The sequence below is a fragment of the Atractosteus spatula genome, chromosome 2 (genome assembly GCF_055471065.1).
Source record: "Atractosteus spatula isolate fAtrSpa1 chromosome 2, fAtrSpa1.hap1, whole genome shotgun sequence".
NCBI lineage: Eukaryota > Metazoa > Chordata > Actinopteri > Semionotiformes > Lepisosteidae > Atractosteus > Atractosteus spatula.
Genome location: NC_142707.1, coordinates 47,806,194 through 47,822,602, shown reverse-complemented (window position 1 = coordinate 47,822,602; position 16,409 = coordinate 47,806,194). Strand labels below are relative to the sequence as shown.

Genomic DNA, 16,409 nt, shown 5'->3' with positions numbered 1-16,409 from the left:
CCTCCTGAAAGATACTATGTAAATGCTTTAAAACTTGCCAATAACTTCACTGTTGGTCTTCTAATTCATTACCTTTGCTAAACATACCACACAAAAGGCTCTAATCAACACTGGAATGTAACATTTTACAATTGATGTACAATGGTACTACAGAAAAGGGAGCTTATTCATACAGTTAATTAGAAAACCACGCACAGGGAATAGGAGATCTTCAGACATGCAATTCTGCATTCTGAGTTTTTATTGTATCTATGAAATTTAAATTCCTCTTTTTATGCAAATAGTGACTTAAACCATGTGTGGCTGGACTAGTAATGATTTAACCATGAGCTGGTTGCATTTTCTGTAGGTATGGACTGAACTGTCTCATTCAGTTTGAAGACTTCGCCAATACCAATGCCTTCCGCCTCCTCAACAAGTACCGTAACAAATACTGCACCTTTAATGATGACATACAAGGTATTGTACCGAGTTCATTGCATGCTTATTGTTTGCAAGAAAATAGATACATATCCAAACTACTACACATTACATTTTGCACAAAATCTAAAAGTGTTCTCACATTTTCAGAGTTTGGTATTTTTAAGTCAAGTACTTCATAAACGGTTTTTAAACTAATCTGTGACTCTTAGTTCTGTAAATTGACCACACACTTTTTTAAAAACTCACATTATTGGTAATGCAGTTTAGTTTCACCAGAATGGATGGCAAATGCTGAAAAGCTTTCAGCTGTGTGTTCATTAAAATCCAAGCCAAAGCCAAGCCTTCGTGACGTCAATGAAAAAATACCATCTAAGAAGGAACATTTTTATTCCATTAAATGTTGGATTTTGCTTAAAGACCTAACTTTGCACACCATAAAATGCATTTAGGGTACTGTTTGCCAGTGGAATATTGAATTTGTTTTTAATGACAGAAACAAAGAAGTCCAATTTCATTCTTGTGCAAAGAGGTGTACAGTATGAATACCCAGTTCACTGCTTATCTTGAAAGTCTATTTAAGCCACTGCATCACACCCTCATCTGTCATTGTGACATGGGGTCTGTACATCTTGATGAGTTCACTACGTTTCAGGCAATGTTGTACCTTTGCATGCAGAAATCATTTCTAGCTATGCACCTCAGTGTTTGATCATATTCATACAATGTCATTCATATTTATATTAATGCTCAAAATTACAACTAAATTTTTGTACTGCAGTGAGCTCGTGACAAAGCAGATGATGGATCTGCAGCACTACAGTATGTATTTAAATTCACAGTAGTAACTACAGTATGGAGAGGTAGAGGTTGTAACCTTAAATATTGAAATGTTCTCATATAGGTCCTCTGCTTACAGAAGTAAAGTACTGGTTGATATATCCTACTCAATGTTTTTGCAGTTGTCCTTCTTTATAGTACATTCTTTATAACTCCATTCGAACACATCCTTTGGGGTGCTGTACCTGTCCAATATCTGATGGTTTGTGGAAGGAGGATTTTCTCATTCAGATGCATGCTTTCATTTAATGTTATTGAAAGGCTAATGTTCATCCTAAATGTTCAAATGTTCAGTCTTTAATTTGTTTTTATGGCATAAGTATATTTTTCTTACAAATAATTTCACTCTTACACTATTTCAAAATTGGGGATGTTCTCAAATTCTTAGCTTTGAAGATTACTGAGCGTCCTAATGTGGATGCAGCTTTGTCTGCATGGGTTGAATCTATTTTTCCCCTGAGCTACTACTCACTTAATGTTCCCACATACGGTTGGGAAGATCCTCTTTTGGTTTTGCCATAAAACTGAGTTCTAAGAAAATCTCACTGCTGAGAAGCAGTTCACTAGAAAAAAAAAACTGAGAAGATATGCCATGGTATTGAAATAAATTAATAATTGAATGGCTACACTCCCCCACTTCTTTTTACAATCACCATCAATAAAACTCCCTGAACTCTAACCCAGAACAATGAGCTTCCATCATGAACAAGTAGTATTAATTAATATGAAGACATGCTATATAATCTCAATTTTCAAGTCTCTTATTCATATTTCAATTGAAATTAGAAATTCCATTATTACAGGTAGTCTGCTAATTTTCTGCTGCTTCTGTAAAAATAGGGTCATGATGCATAGAATCTAAATCATAATATTGCCTGAGCATTGTTCATTTAGAAACAAAAGAAAGGTCAGTTTCTCCAATAGGAAGACAACTGCCTATTTAAAGCTGAAGGAACATACTGTGAATGTTTCTGTTTGAGGAAAAATATGACCAAATTGGTAATGCAAGTCTTATACCAGCTATGATGACTCTTAAAACAACTTGCAAAGAAAGTGGTTCCTAATTACGGTAGCACAGTAATTTGAAAAGGGTAATTTGAACCAGATTTGATGCTTGATTATTCTAACCAAATGTTTGCAATAACTGGATGTACTGTATATAGATTTAAAAAACGATCACAGACAGATTTGTAAAAATACACTTTCATCTAATTGTGAAATGTAAAAGGAAATGTACCCATTTTTGTCTTGTAGGGACTGCTGCTGTAGCAGTAGCGGGTCTCCTGGCCTCACTGCGAGTCACAGGGAGCAAACTGTCTGATCAAAAGATATTATTCCAAGGAGCTGGTGAGGTAATTATCCTTATTCATAGGAAAGCAATGTGAAACTCTTTGTTTTATGTGGAAACCCTTAAAATTTGTTCAGTTCTATAGCCGAATGATTGCACATAATTACAGCAGAAATAGCACAAAACAATGAGCTCAATCCATTTTCACTCAACATCTTAATACAGTGTCATTAGACTTTCCTTGTAAAACAAAACCACTGCTATAAAATATAACTATCTTGAGATATTGTAGCTCCAATCAGTCCGTTCTTGAATGTAACCTGATTTTTTTTTCCAGTTCAAATTGTAAAACAAACATTTCACCACTAGAACTGGGAAAACTATGCATAATTCTTGAGCTGTGGTTTTCATTTAATTGACCAGTGTTTTCTTGTATTCAGGCAGCAATGGGGATTGCAGATCTGATCATAATGGCAATGCAAAAGGAAGGAATTCCCAAAGAAGAGTGCCTTAACAAGATTTGGATGGTTGACTCTAAAGGCCTTATTGTCAAGGTATAGTAATGTTATCATCCATTATAAATATACAGTATACATTTACTCTCACTAGTAGGATGATATACATTATTAAATTTCAACAGGTTGCTCAAATTTACTGGGCATCAGTGAAAATGTATCACTTATGTGCAAAATATTCACAAAGTTACCAGGAAATTTAAACTTTTGTTTAAAGCAGGTGTGCTAAACACTTAAACAGCATGTCCATTCAGTGATGTATAGTTATTTCATTATTATGATCAGGGGCGCTGTTCTGTAGTGCCTAGCTGTATGTCTTTTGTCCACCCTTGTTGTCATACTTGTTCATGAATGTTTTTAAAAACATTTAATGCCTGTATTAGTACAGGATGATCGGCGACGACATGAAAAACAGTTAAATGTTTTTGAAAAAGGCACTGGTTATTGACTTTAAGAAATGTACAACACTGCCCCAACCTACTTTAACAGTATTTATACCTACTCCCATCCAAGAGATACCTCTGTGTCCCCCAGGTTTTAAAATAATAGATCTTTCATCCCTGCTGTAATATCTGTCTCAATGTAAAACAACTATCTATCTCCTGAAACACTACTGTATCATCTTCTCTGTTGGTAATGTTTGTCTTGCTTGTTATATTGTTGTATTGGACTGTGCTGTAAAAAAGATTTCCCCCAGAGGATAAGACTTGAATTGAATTGAACAGGCTTGATTAACAGTGGCCACAGCTGGAAGCAATATACAGTACAGTGTCTTTGTGTTGTGCATCTGTGACACGCGCTTTGCCCCTAATTGCAGATGCTGCTTTGAGCGATTTCTGTCCTATTCCTTTCTCAGTCTGGTCATCATTTCTTTTCACTGCTCTCTGAAGTCTATCATACCATCTCATCCCACAAATGTTCAACAAGGCTCAGGTATGGTGAGAAGGACACCTAACTGTCATTCTCATCTCCCAAACGAAAGCTAGTGTGGTCCCGTCAGCATGATCCCACAGTAATGGCAGCAGGTGAGGTCCTAGGACGAATGCACTCTGCATTCATGAACAAAACCTCAATTCATCACTGAAGAAGACCATAGGGTCCACTGCAGGCATGTCTGCCTGATGTGGTTTATTTTAGCCTTTAACATTCTGATGGTATGAAGGCATAGTTCTCTTGAGAAGCATTACATATTGGTCCTTTCTGTTCTTCTTGATTTTCTCCATGTTTGATCTTCTACAGATTTTGGATATTAAAAAAGGTTTTTCTAAAAAATCATAAAGTGATGTATTTCTTTTTACATTCAATGCATTTGTTTTCTGTTACAGATGATCAAACTGGAAAAAATTCTCGTCCCTTTTTGAGATAATTAAATTGTGGTTATGCAGTATCCTCACGTTTTTTAAAGAACTAGTTTATAAAACAAGATTGCATTTTACATTTTATGCTTGAGCTCACTTTCACCTGCATTTTCTACTTGCAAATCTCAGTAACTGTAGCAGTAGCAATATACTGTAGTTTGAAACACGAGTGACACTTGAATCATGGGACATATTTATTATACTACACACTATATATAAAGGATTTTTTTTCTTTTTTAAATCCAGGAAATAGCAGGGCTGCTGTATAATTCTATTTATATCTGATGCATTGTTTAAAACTTTATCTAATTTATGCTGACTTGGGCTTTATGAATGAAGCAAATACAATTCTGTTACATAACTGTAGTCCTAATTTACCACACAATGGGATCTGAGGGACTGAAGAATAGTAGTATTCTATTAGTATTAGTAACCTATTTTAGTGTAGCTCCATAATTTTCTGTGCTGCCGTACATCTCCATAAACCAAGTTGTAATTATCAGCAGTAAAGAACATTTAATTACTATTTCTTTAGCTCGGTTATTCAGTAATTTCCTTTAGTCGGAGTAGGCAACCAAGAATGTCTCTAAATGTAACTACAGAATAAACTTTAAAGGACTATAAATGATTAACTGCATAGACTGCATCTCTGTAGGGAGAAACAAAATAGAACACTCACATTGAGAAACAAAAACGGAACACTCACATTACTCACATTATGAATTGATATAATTTAATAAGTGAAGTAATTGAGCTTTCAATGTGAATTTAGGGAATGTTTGTCGTTTCCTCACATGTATGGCTTTATTCATATGAAATGTGCCAGCAGTTATAAAGTGAATAATGTCAAATGTTTACAAATATACAGCACATTAATATAATACTGTAGATACACTACAAGTCTGCTGCACATCAGCTTTCTACCTAATAGAAAAATAAAACAAACTGCTTTTAAATTAACTATTTTTAAGTAATGTTTTATAATGATGCCTGATGACTTTAGTACAATAATGAGGTTATCCTTGGCAGATGTGTTTACCAACATGTAACATTTACAAAGCAAAAATGAAAGGAATACATATGACCATGTTAGAATGTAGTAACATAGGGCATGCGTAAAGGTACAAATATACCATACCTTGTTATAAAATAACCTTGTCAGTGTTGCCCACTCCTGGCCAAAATATGCGTGTAATTACATCCTCTAGCTTCTTCACAGCTGCTGTTTTAGCTACTCATGGAAGCATCTCAAGTTTCATATAAAACTAAATCATTAAAACTCAATATGTGAAAGTGTTCCAAAGACCATGGACCAAGCCAGTACTATGTTATTGGCCACCATCCTGGAATTATTGATTCAGAATTATCTGATTTAGGCTTTGATGAACAAGTGAGAATTTGACTTTCTTCCTTTCACTGATTTATAGGTATCCACAAAAATGGTCAGCAGTAGCTTTTCTATCCAAAGGCAATTGTTACCTAGAAAACACATTCCAATATGAGGTTTTCAGTTACAGATTGTTGATACAGAGAATTTTAGTTGATATCCCTGAGAACTGTCACTTCTGGCTATTAATCAATTGCTAATCCATGTAAATACCTTTTATAGAGGTGCCAGCCTTTCTCTTTTGCTGCTTATCCTCATTTACTAAACACATCCTCTAAACAATTTTCACAACACCCAAGCATTGGTGCTTAAGGACAGATGTACTTAGAGCAGCCAGTTAAATATTTTAAACAATTGTCTCCCATTCTTTACACAGACATTTTTGCCTCTTGCACATGCAAGCATGTGTGTGTAGCAGATTTATTTGAAGGGCAGTTTGGCAATTCCTGTATTATAATACAGGTTGTTTTGCTATTGTGTTGCTGGTAAAAGATGAGCTCTTAGAATAAAACATTTAATTTTTAAATGCATTTTATTAGCCATCAACACCTACTGCCTCATGTGGGAGTACGTTTCTAATGCTGTGATTAATGAATAATGTCATTAATGCGTACAGTATTCTGTAGAATATCTCTTGAAAGAATTAATCACTGGTTTTAGAACCCCCCCCCAACAGCATATAGAGTAGATAGTATGATAGTATATACTGTGCATACTCTTGTTTAGAAATATTTGAACTGGGGGCAAAAATAAATCTGAAGCTTCTGTACTTGTACTATGCTTGCAGAAAGATTTACATATCAAATGTAATATGCAGAACAAAACTGTTGGAATATTCCCATCTGTGATGCTCTGTTGGGACTCCATAATGAAGTGAATTCCAGTAGAAAATATAACTTTCATTCCACATGCAGAATGTGTGATAACAAATCAGGAGATAAAATTAATGTTTCATGTGAACTGGCAAAATGAATGATTCAGCACACGTATCTTTTATTTCATTAGCTGACATTTTTTAATTTGTCAAGAGTATCATTAGGTTCAACATGAAAATGAGTTTTTTTCTCGTCCTAAGGGAAGAGACAATCTGACCCATGAAAAATTGAGATTTGCTCAAGATCACCCTGAAATGAAGATCCTAGAGGAAATCATCCAGAAAATCAAGCCAACTGCAATAATAGGTAATTGTGTTAAGTCTTTTTTCATGGTGATTATTTACTTGTGTTAGCAATCTCAGTTGTTAAGGGACAGCACCATGCAAAGTATTCTTAAATTACAACTAAAACCAGAACATATTAGTACAATAAGTTCAAATAAGTAATTCAGAACTTGTGGAACAGAATATACGATGCTCAACATTCTAAAACCAAGTATACTGTAAAACCTGGTCTTAATTCTGTACTTTAATCAAATGGATGCATCCAGAATCAATATTTAACTTGAGAAATTTTCATTTTGGGTTTCAGAAAGTGTTTTAGAAAGTGTAAATTTCAAAACCAAAATAGACATGTACAGTATAACTCAATCTAAGCATAAAAACAAACTCCATAAATGGAGTTTATAGCAGAATCCTGCCTAACCAAAATGATTTTATCATTTCCAGAGTTCCAAACTGCTGTTAGTTTTAATCCTGCCATTGCTGAGATATTAAAATAAGATCAGCTTGCTTAAAATAAAGAAAATTCCAATAGGCAATTCTAGATCTCAGGAACAGTAGTGTAGAATCAAGGCCGTCGCATTCAGTACTTAAATTGATTGAATCGTTTTAAATAACTTCTTATGGAAATCTGGAAATCATTTAGCTCTGTTTTCCTAAGAAATGTGATTCCATTTTTTTTAAGTAATACAACACTATTAACTAACCTTTTCTGATGTACAGTTTACAGGCACAATCAGAGCTTTTCAATGGAATTATGAGTGCTGTTTGATTCACTTTCAGGTGTTGCAGCAATAGCTGGGGCCTTTACAGAGCAAATTATAAAAGACATGGCATCTTTCAATGAGCATCCAGTCATCTTTGCCCTAAGCAATCCAACCAGCAAAGCAGAATGTACTGCAGAGCAATGTTATCGCCTGACAGAGGTACTGTACTTCATCCACCAATAGAACATGCTTGAATTTAGTTAACAACATCCTAAAAAATCAAATCTTTATTATCTAAATAGTGAAGGTGATACTTTTGCATTAATTGGATGCTTTTTAAATGAATTTTACTGGTCACTAAAATCTATAACAGCTGGTGACAGAGATTCTGTTGTCTGCTGTCATTAAATTTTGGTCTCAACTCAGAGCACCCTCTCTCACTGTGTATAGAGAAACACCTTACATAATTGTCATGAGAAGTCATCACATGAATGCGTGCACCTTGTATGTAACTATTCTGTAGACCACCATGGAAAGAAATATATGTTAATCTCTATCAGTTATTCAATTAATTGACACAAACAAGGCTGGAGCAAAACAAAGATTTTGGTAAAAAAATAGTGTTACTTCCACGGAGTTACATGTTTGTTTTTGCTTTTCTAAGACAGGCAAAATAAAATAATTGCTTACACTTATATAGTGCTTTTCTGGACACTCCACTCAAAGCGCTTTACAGGTAATGGGGACCCCCGTCCATCACCACCAATGTGTAGTATCCACCTGGATGATGCGACGGCAGCCATAGTGCGCCAGAACGCTCACCACATACCAGCTCTCAGTGGGGAGGAGAGCAGAATGATGAAGCCAGTTCATAGATGGGGATTATTATGATTGGTAAGGGCCAATGGGGAAATTTGGCCAGGACGCCGGGCTTACACCCCTACTCTTTTCGAGAAAAGCCCTGGGACTTTTAATGACCACAGAGAGTCAGGACCTCGGTTTTACATCTCATCCGAAGGACGGCGCTTATTTACAGTATAGTGTCCCTGTCACTATACTGGGGCATTAGGACACCCACATGGACCGCAGGGTGAGTGCCCCCTGCTGGCCCCACTAACACCTCTTCCAGCAGCAACCTTAGTTTTTACCAGGAGGTCTCCCATCCAGGTACTGACCAGGCTCACACCTGCTTGGCTTCAGTGGGTTGCCAGTTGTGGGTTGCAGAGTGTTATGGCTGCTGGCTGAATACTTTGGCTAGCTTTAAAAAAAGAGCACACCACCTGTCCCATCTAGTTCCCTTGGTAGTTAATTGGTTCAAGAATCTTATCCAGCCATTTCTTAAAAGAAGCCAGGGAATCAGTTTCAGCATTATGGGTGTGTAGCTCGTTCTATAGTCCCATCACCTTTTGTTTCATTTTTAAATGCACTTTCACATTTGGATTTAATAAGCACATTTAGATTTGAAATCCAACATAGGTTAAATTTTAGAAATTTCAGCAACATTCCTAAGAAAGTGGTTCAAATGAGTAAAACAATTTCTTTTCAGTTCAAGGAAAGACATTACATACAGTATGTGATTTTACAGTATTATTTTCTTTGGATGAAAAGCACATAGCATCTGATTTACTTTGTACATTTACAAGAAAAGATGGAACAGTTACAGTAAACTATAGATATAGAAGTTAGTTTCTAATCCAAAAACACATGTCCCTGTAAGTCTACTGCCTGTAATTTGTGAAATCAAAACCCTTCTGAAAATCTAATATTGTTGTATATGGTCTATACATCTATCAATGATGTTACTTGTTTAAAGTACTCTACCTAATACTGACCTTTTCATAGGATCTTATTTACACATACTGTATGTGATCCAATATGTCTTAGTGTTTAATTAACCTTATATGAAATAGGACTCAGTGGTATTGTTTATTCACATGCTTATTTGTTTTGTCACCCTTTATATGGATTGATACTACACTAGCAACATTTCTGTCAATGGGAGGATTTACCTCAATATCCAATGAATAATCTCTTGTTCCAAAAGCAAAATTGCTACAATACTGTACCATCAAGTTGAAATTTGAATCAACAAATGTCACTGTCTCTTGTATGCTAATAGTTTTCTTTCCAATGCTTGATACTTATTCATTTCTTCCTTGGTAAACTCCTAAATTAAATATTCATTTAGTAAAGTAACCTTAAAGTATTGGGAGAACACAATCAAAATTTTTTAACAGTGGAGCAATGTATTGTTCATATTTATCACCACAAATACACAATTTTTGAATAATCCCGTACATACATTTGAATAGTTTTAGGACAAAAAAGTACTTTTTTTCAAATCGGTGATTTCTGCAACACATTGAACTCATTTACCTTGTGAAATCATTTGAGATGCTTTTCTGCAGTCTCTTTGAGTTCCTGCTTATTCTTGGTGTATTCTGGCTTCATGTTTTTATTCAGCATGTACAGTACAATGTTTGCCCAGCGGGATTTAAATCTTATCAGAGATTTTTCCACTGCTTTCCTCTTTATGAACATGCATTGGCTGCATGAAAACTGCAGAATTCATTCTTTGGTGTCATTTAAGATGAGCGAGTCCGTTCCAGAGGTGGCTATACATATTCAAGGCATTATAATACCTCCTCTATGCCTCAGAATTTGTTTGGTAATTCAGAATATACTGGGAATATTTTGGGAAAAGTTTTATGAGCCAGTAAGACTATTGCTTGGAGAAGAAATGGGAATCATCCAGGTGGATGTTGCACATTGGTGGTGGTGGAGGGGAGTCCCCATTATCTGTAAAGCGCTTTATAAAAAGTGCTATATACTGTAAGTGTAAGCTATTATTATTATTATTATAATAATTACCCCTAAAATAGTGTCTAGTCTCAAGGTCAGAGATGAACAGCTCCTCTCTCATGGTTTGGGTGTGTAAAATTAAAATAGTTTTCCATGTTTGTAATTGGTCTTGTGTTTTACATAATTCTTTAGGGTCGAGGAATATTTGCCAGCGGCAGTCCTTTTGATCCCGTTACACTTCCTGATGGCCGAAGGTTCCACCCTGGCCAAGGGAACAATGCTTATGTTTTCCCTGGAGTTGCTCTTGGTGTTATTGCGTGCGGAGTCCGACATGTCACCGATGAGATTTTTCTTACCACTGCTGAGGTAATGCCTTTTAATTCACTACAGAATCTTAATTTCTAGGGTAACAGCTCTCAAGTGGTGTGCCATGGGGAAATTAGTGTGCTTTTAGAATTTTATCAGGTGTGCGTAGAATTTTGGAAAGTCACACAAAGTCAACAAACTGACAGATATTCGAAGAAAACATTGTACAATTTTGTAATACACTACTGTATATTCTTTGAATCTGTGTGTAAGCATTGACAAAAATTACCATTTGCCATCCACAAAGAACCAAGAGTTGCTGGTTAGTCAAATATACTGGTTAGTCAAAAAAGATTCATCAATTAATACTGACCTTTCTCACAGCCAAACCAGTCATAGCTTGCCAGAAATTACCCACACACTTACAATTTTTATTATGGTACCACAATACAGAATTACAGTATACTCTTATATTTTAGTAGTGTATATTACTGAAGTCCATCTATCTTCTAACCACTTTATCCAATTCAGAGTTCTGGGGGAGCCAGAGCTTATCCCAGCAAGCAACAGGCACAAGGCAGGATACATCCTGGATGGGACACCAGTCCATCACAGGGTACACCCATTCACACCAAGGCCAATTTTACCAGAAACGAATTAACCTACTAGTCTGTCTTTGGACTGTAGACGGAAACCAGAGCACTCAGAGAAAACCCACATGAACACAGGAAAAACATACATATTCCACACAGATAGCAACCCAGGAGCTGAACCCAGTGCTGCTCTGGTACTATAGTAAGAAAAAAACTAATTCAAGCAAAGAGTATTACAAAAAATGATAACACAGAACTTCACATGCCTTAATTCCTAGTATTTGTTTTTCACATTAGTCGTGACTAAAAGGTCACAAATGATTCCAGATTATGCACACAAGAAAAGATTTAAACAAGAAGCAATGAGAGATGAAACTAGGTAAAAATGTATACACTCTGTCTGCGCTGTGGCAGACATTCATAGTAACTGAGCACATTGAAGGATGGTAATGATGTGAGATGTCATTAGACATAGTAGAACCAGAAATTTTACCAGATAGTAAAGGCTGAAGGTGCATGGGCTTGTTGATGAATATGCTGAATTGTACAGCATTCGATGTAGTAAAGCTTTTATTGTACTATTAATCAAAACAAGAATGTGTATGCAAGAGATAATAGAGTTAAATATGTTGCCTAGAAGGTTTGGTCAGCCTCGTAATAAACTCATAACAAAGATAATACTAACTGAAATTACTTGTCTTTAGAGCAGTTATAAATGTTGATGTTTAGCAAGCTTTCACTTGTTTCATATGATTGTTTAATTCTCAAGTATAAACCTGTGAACATTTAAAAATGAACAGAATTCAGAATGCTTGGCAAGACATAATTCTGGTGAGGCCTTACAAGTCCCAAGGGGTGAGGAACAGCTATGGATTAGGGAAAGTCTCAGGGACTAGCAATGCACTGAAGTCAGGTCTTTCACTTGTATGTATAGCTTTTGGACTTGGGACGTTAGCCAAAAGTTGAGGCTTAGAAAGGGGAAAAAAAAGTCTTCAAGCCTGTGTTTTATAGCTGCTAACCTGAATATTTGTTAGTATTCAGTTGTCAACAAATGTCAAACTGTATTTCAATTATCAGGCAAAATTACAATTGGCAGCTCATGGTGCTGAGGAAACTTGGGCAGATTTGTAGTTGACATATTCTCAGCCCAATACTGTAGTTGCTTTCTGATAGGTTTTATTCTTGTTTTGACATTAGTGGTTGCAGTCTTTGAGCTGCAAACTGAGAGGTGGTGATTTAGACGCTTCAATTCTGATAGTGTCAGGAAGGGCCAAATTTATTCTGGTGTAGTTGGGCAGTGGAGAACCGGGACATCCTATTTATCAGAGACCCATTTCAGCAACATTACTAAGAAGCTGCCTCAAAGGAGTAGAACAGAATTTCTTTTCAGTGGAAGGAAACAGATTACTATTATCATTCTGAACACTTAATTCTATTCATAGTCTCTACTGTGTGAACAGGGGGAGCTGCATGCTGCAAAATTTTAGATTTACAGTAGGAACGGTAACTGTCCTATGGAAAGGAAAAGGTTGAGAGACACTATTCTAAGTAAATATTCTACTAGTATAAAACTGGTTCTTATTTTGGGACCTTTTTAACTGTTCTATTATTGTTCTGTTATATTAACACATTGTTTGTATTACTGCAGTAGCAATACAAACAGTTAAAAAAATGTGTGCTTCTGTTCCTTGGCATGTATGCAGAAAAAAACTAACATCAATCAGTCAATTAATGAAGAAAGACCTTATAGAACTTAGACTAATTTGCAAAACTAGTACTGTATAGAACAGAAGAGATGAAACAAAGCTCATACTGTCCAAAAGTGAGTCTAAATTCTGTGATGTTACAATCCAGTAGAGAGATTAAAATGTTTTGGGATTTTGGGAGTTAGCATTTTTTCAATAGAGGTACAGTATATGATGTCTTTTACCTGACAGCCAATTGAGCCACGTACTTTTACATAAAAGAGAAGCTTTCACTACCTGAAATTATTTGTATGCTTTTGTTTTGTTGTGTAACATCCTTCCCACATACACTATCCTTAGTTTTATATATTCAAAAGTATACCAGATACCACTGGATACATAATGCAGGGTTTGATGTAATGTGGCACAATCTGATGGCCTGACAAATAACATGTAGAATGTCAATATAATGCCACATTTGGTAGCAATTAATCTATTATGTAATTTGATGTTTTTTATGTTTCCATAATGTTTTTCAATACGTATATGTCCTAATCTTTAGTTGATCTTTTCCCAAAAGAGGGATATGTCAACAAACACCTAAATCTGATTTGTTTAATTTCTCATTTTATATTGATCAATCAATATCTTCAACATCAACAGTTTTAATTAAGTGTCATCTGCCAAATGTTGCAGTTCTGAATATGGTCTTTTTGTATTTCCATGCTGCTTCCTTTGCTTCATTTTACTTTTCTTATTTTGTTTTCATCTGACAAAATGGATACTATAATCTGGATCCAAGGTTTTCATGGAGTTTAAAAAGTTTTCTATTTTCAATTAACTTTTTTTTATTGTTACTCTTTCATGAACAAGACAATAGCCACATTAGTGAAGGATGAAGATTTGGCTGAAGGACGCTTGTATCCTCCGCTGAACAACATTAGGGATGTTTCCTTCAAGCTGGCAGTGACGGTAATCATTGACATTTTATTAAATGGCTTTTAATCTTCTGAAACTTCAAATAATGTATACCTATACTGTGAGATAAGAACACAATTTTATGAGTGACAACATTATACAGTATGACTTCATGAAGGATTAATAGATTGCTTGTTTCAACAATGTCAAAAGTCCTGCAACAGTCCTGACACCCATAGATGTTGCTGTCAGACACCCCCCTTATCAGTTGATGATGAAAGCTAGTCTAACACTTGAAGATTGTGCTCACAAAGGGAAGTTTCTTTGTGGGGGCAAGCATTGCTGTTTTGGTTGCACAGTTGAAGGAGGTCTGGTCATAATAGATATCCAAATGGCACTGTGCACTAAAACTATCCTGTATGACAACGGGTTCTGGCTGGAATTTAGCATTAGATGCTCCCCCCACAACACAAACACGCTTTGCCAGTTAACAACTCTGTGCAACTCTTTCCTTGGCATCAATCAATATGGAGCTGTCCGTGAAAGGTCAGAGAAAAGCAGGTCTTTTCAGAGGAAATAACTTCTCATTTCTGTATGAAAGGTTATTTCTGGCCAGTTCAATGTTGACAAGTAAGGATTTGGTATGGCCTTCAGAATCACAAATCTTTGTCAGATGTCTTTGGGCTGTTCAGTCAGTCTGTGTCTCTTGCAAATCCCAATGACGGCATTTGCTGCAATAGAATCGTGTCAATAAAAACTTGTTGCAAAGGTGCTGAAGATGGATTGTCTGATCCTGTCTTGCGGTGTTCAAGTGCAGTACTAGGGAAGATATGCTAATAAACGCTATCAGTTATCTGAAAATGCTCAGACAAGAAACTGATGTTTCATTGACATTAAAATGACATAAAACCAACTGCTGTGACAATCTAATGTTCATAAGTCCAGATGTCCAAGACCACTCTGGAACTTAGTTGTGGAATCTTGCAAAATGATAGAACCCATAAATGCCTATTCTGAAACAACCTTTTCACCTGAGCCATTAATTATCTGAAGCATGCAGAGATTTTAAAAGAACTATACTATAAAGCCTTCTATACAGCAACCCGTGAAGTTTAGAATTGAGAACTTCCGTTCTAAAATAAAATTAAATGTTTAGATTTAATTATGAACATTAAAAACTGCCAATAGGAATATGGATATTGGTGTGGAGCAGTTGTTAGTTGACATCCAGAACCATCAAAGACTGGCTACAACATCCAGTTTAGACACTGCTGTTGCTTTAGTAAGATACTTGACCCAAATTGCTCCAGTAAATTACCCAAGAGTCTAAATAGGTGAAAATGTACTGTAAGTGCAGCCAAATAAAATTAGAAATCAGATTGGTCACTAAAGTGACCTGACTATGATAGTATTTCACTTACGATGATTTCATTGCGTTTTGTAGTTTGTCAAAATACCTAAGACTTACATGTGATTAAAGGGATTTTTTTAAACTTTACACTGATTTATCATGATCCTTGATAAAATGTTAGTTTTGTGTTTACATGACAATCTCTGCAAAATTTTAAAATTATATAGTGCTCAACATCCAAATACGTTTCTGTCCACACACTTTATTGTAGCATGCTGTACATCTTAGGTCTACTGTATATACTGGTTATCTGGACATTTTTTTGGTATTCATCTGACATAACATTTTGTGGGGTGATTTCAAATAAAGTACTGTATTTGAGATCCTATGTGTTTATTTTTGAAAAGTTATTTTTTTGCCTGCTTTGTGGGAAAGGGTTATTAATAACTTGTTTCTAGCATCATTGTAAATTTGGTACTCGTGATCTCTGAACCATACTAATTCAATCACTGTGCTGTACAGTATATCAGAAAATTTTTTAAATGATAAATGTTATTTATAAGTGCATGTATGACATTACTTTTCTAACCATTGTTAACATTGAATGTTTTTTTTAATCAACAGATTGTAGAATATGCCTACAAAAACAACCTGGCTAGTGTTCACCCAGAACCAAGCAATAAGGAAGAATTTGTGCGTTCCTACATGTACAGCACCGACTATGACCAGTTTGCTGTTGACTCCTATTCTTGGCCTAATGAGGCCATGACAATACAGACTGTAAAACTGTAGCAATGCCTGCAATATAATTGAATATGTATAAATGGCCCTGGAGAGCATTCCTTGTCAGTTGCTGTGCACAATCTATTAAAGAATCTAACATTTTCAATAGCTCGCTCACGCAACATCTTTGTTTTGATTTCATTGCCATTTATATAGTGTATGCAATTAACATTGGCTGCAGTGCTTGCAATTTAAAATGGAATACTTGTAACTTCTTTCAGTCATCCTCAGAGTTCCTAATTAATATCTGCTGCACATAATTGTGGTTCTACTGTAATCTCTGTTCTTTAATTGAATGGA

The 16,409-nt window shown here is 35.5% G+C and overlaps 1 protein-coding gene across 1 annotated transcript in view; it reads left to right on the top strand.

Annotated features, from left to right (window-relative positions):
- The window catches only part of me1 (malic enzyme 1, NADP(+)-dependent, cytosolic), a 167,276-nt gene extending 150,867 nt beyond the window's left edge, over positions 1 to 16,409 (top strand). The window contains exons 7-14 of the mRNA XM_088905921.1: positions 350 to 459; positions 2,515 to 2,612; positions 2,989 to 3,102; positions 6,884 to 6,989; positions 7,748 to 7,890; positions 10,666 to 10,839; positions 13,931 to 14,029; positions 15,951 to 16,409. Of these exons, the coding sequence (XP_088762047.1) occupies positions 350 to 459; positions 2,515 to 2,612; positions 2,989 to 3,102; positions 6,884 to 6,989; positions 7,748 to 7,890; positions 10,666 to 10,839; positions 13,931 to 14,029; positions 15,951 to 16,118 (1,012 nt within the window). The 3' untranslated portion in view covers positions 16,119 to 16,409. The remainder of the gene's footprint in view (positions 1 to 349; positions 460 to 2,514; positions 2,613 to 2,988; positions 3,103 to 6,883; positions 6,990 to 7,747; positions 7,891 to 10,665; positions 10,840 to 13,930; positions 14,030 to 15,950) is intronic.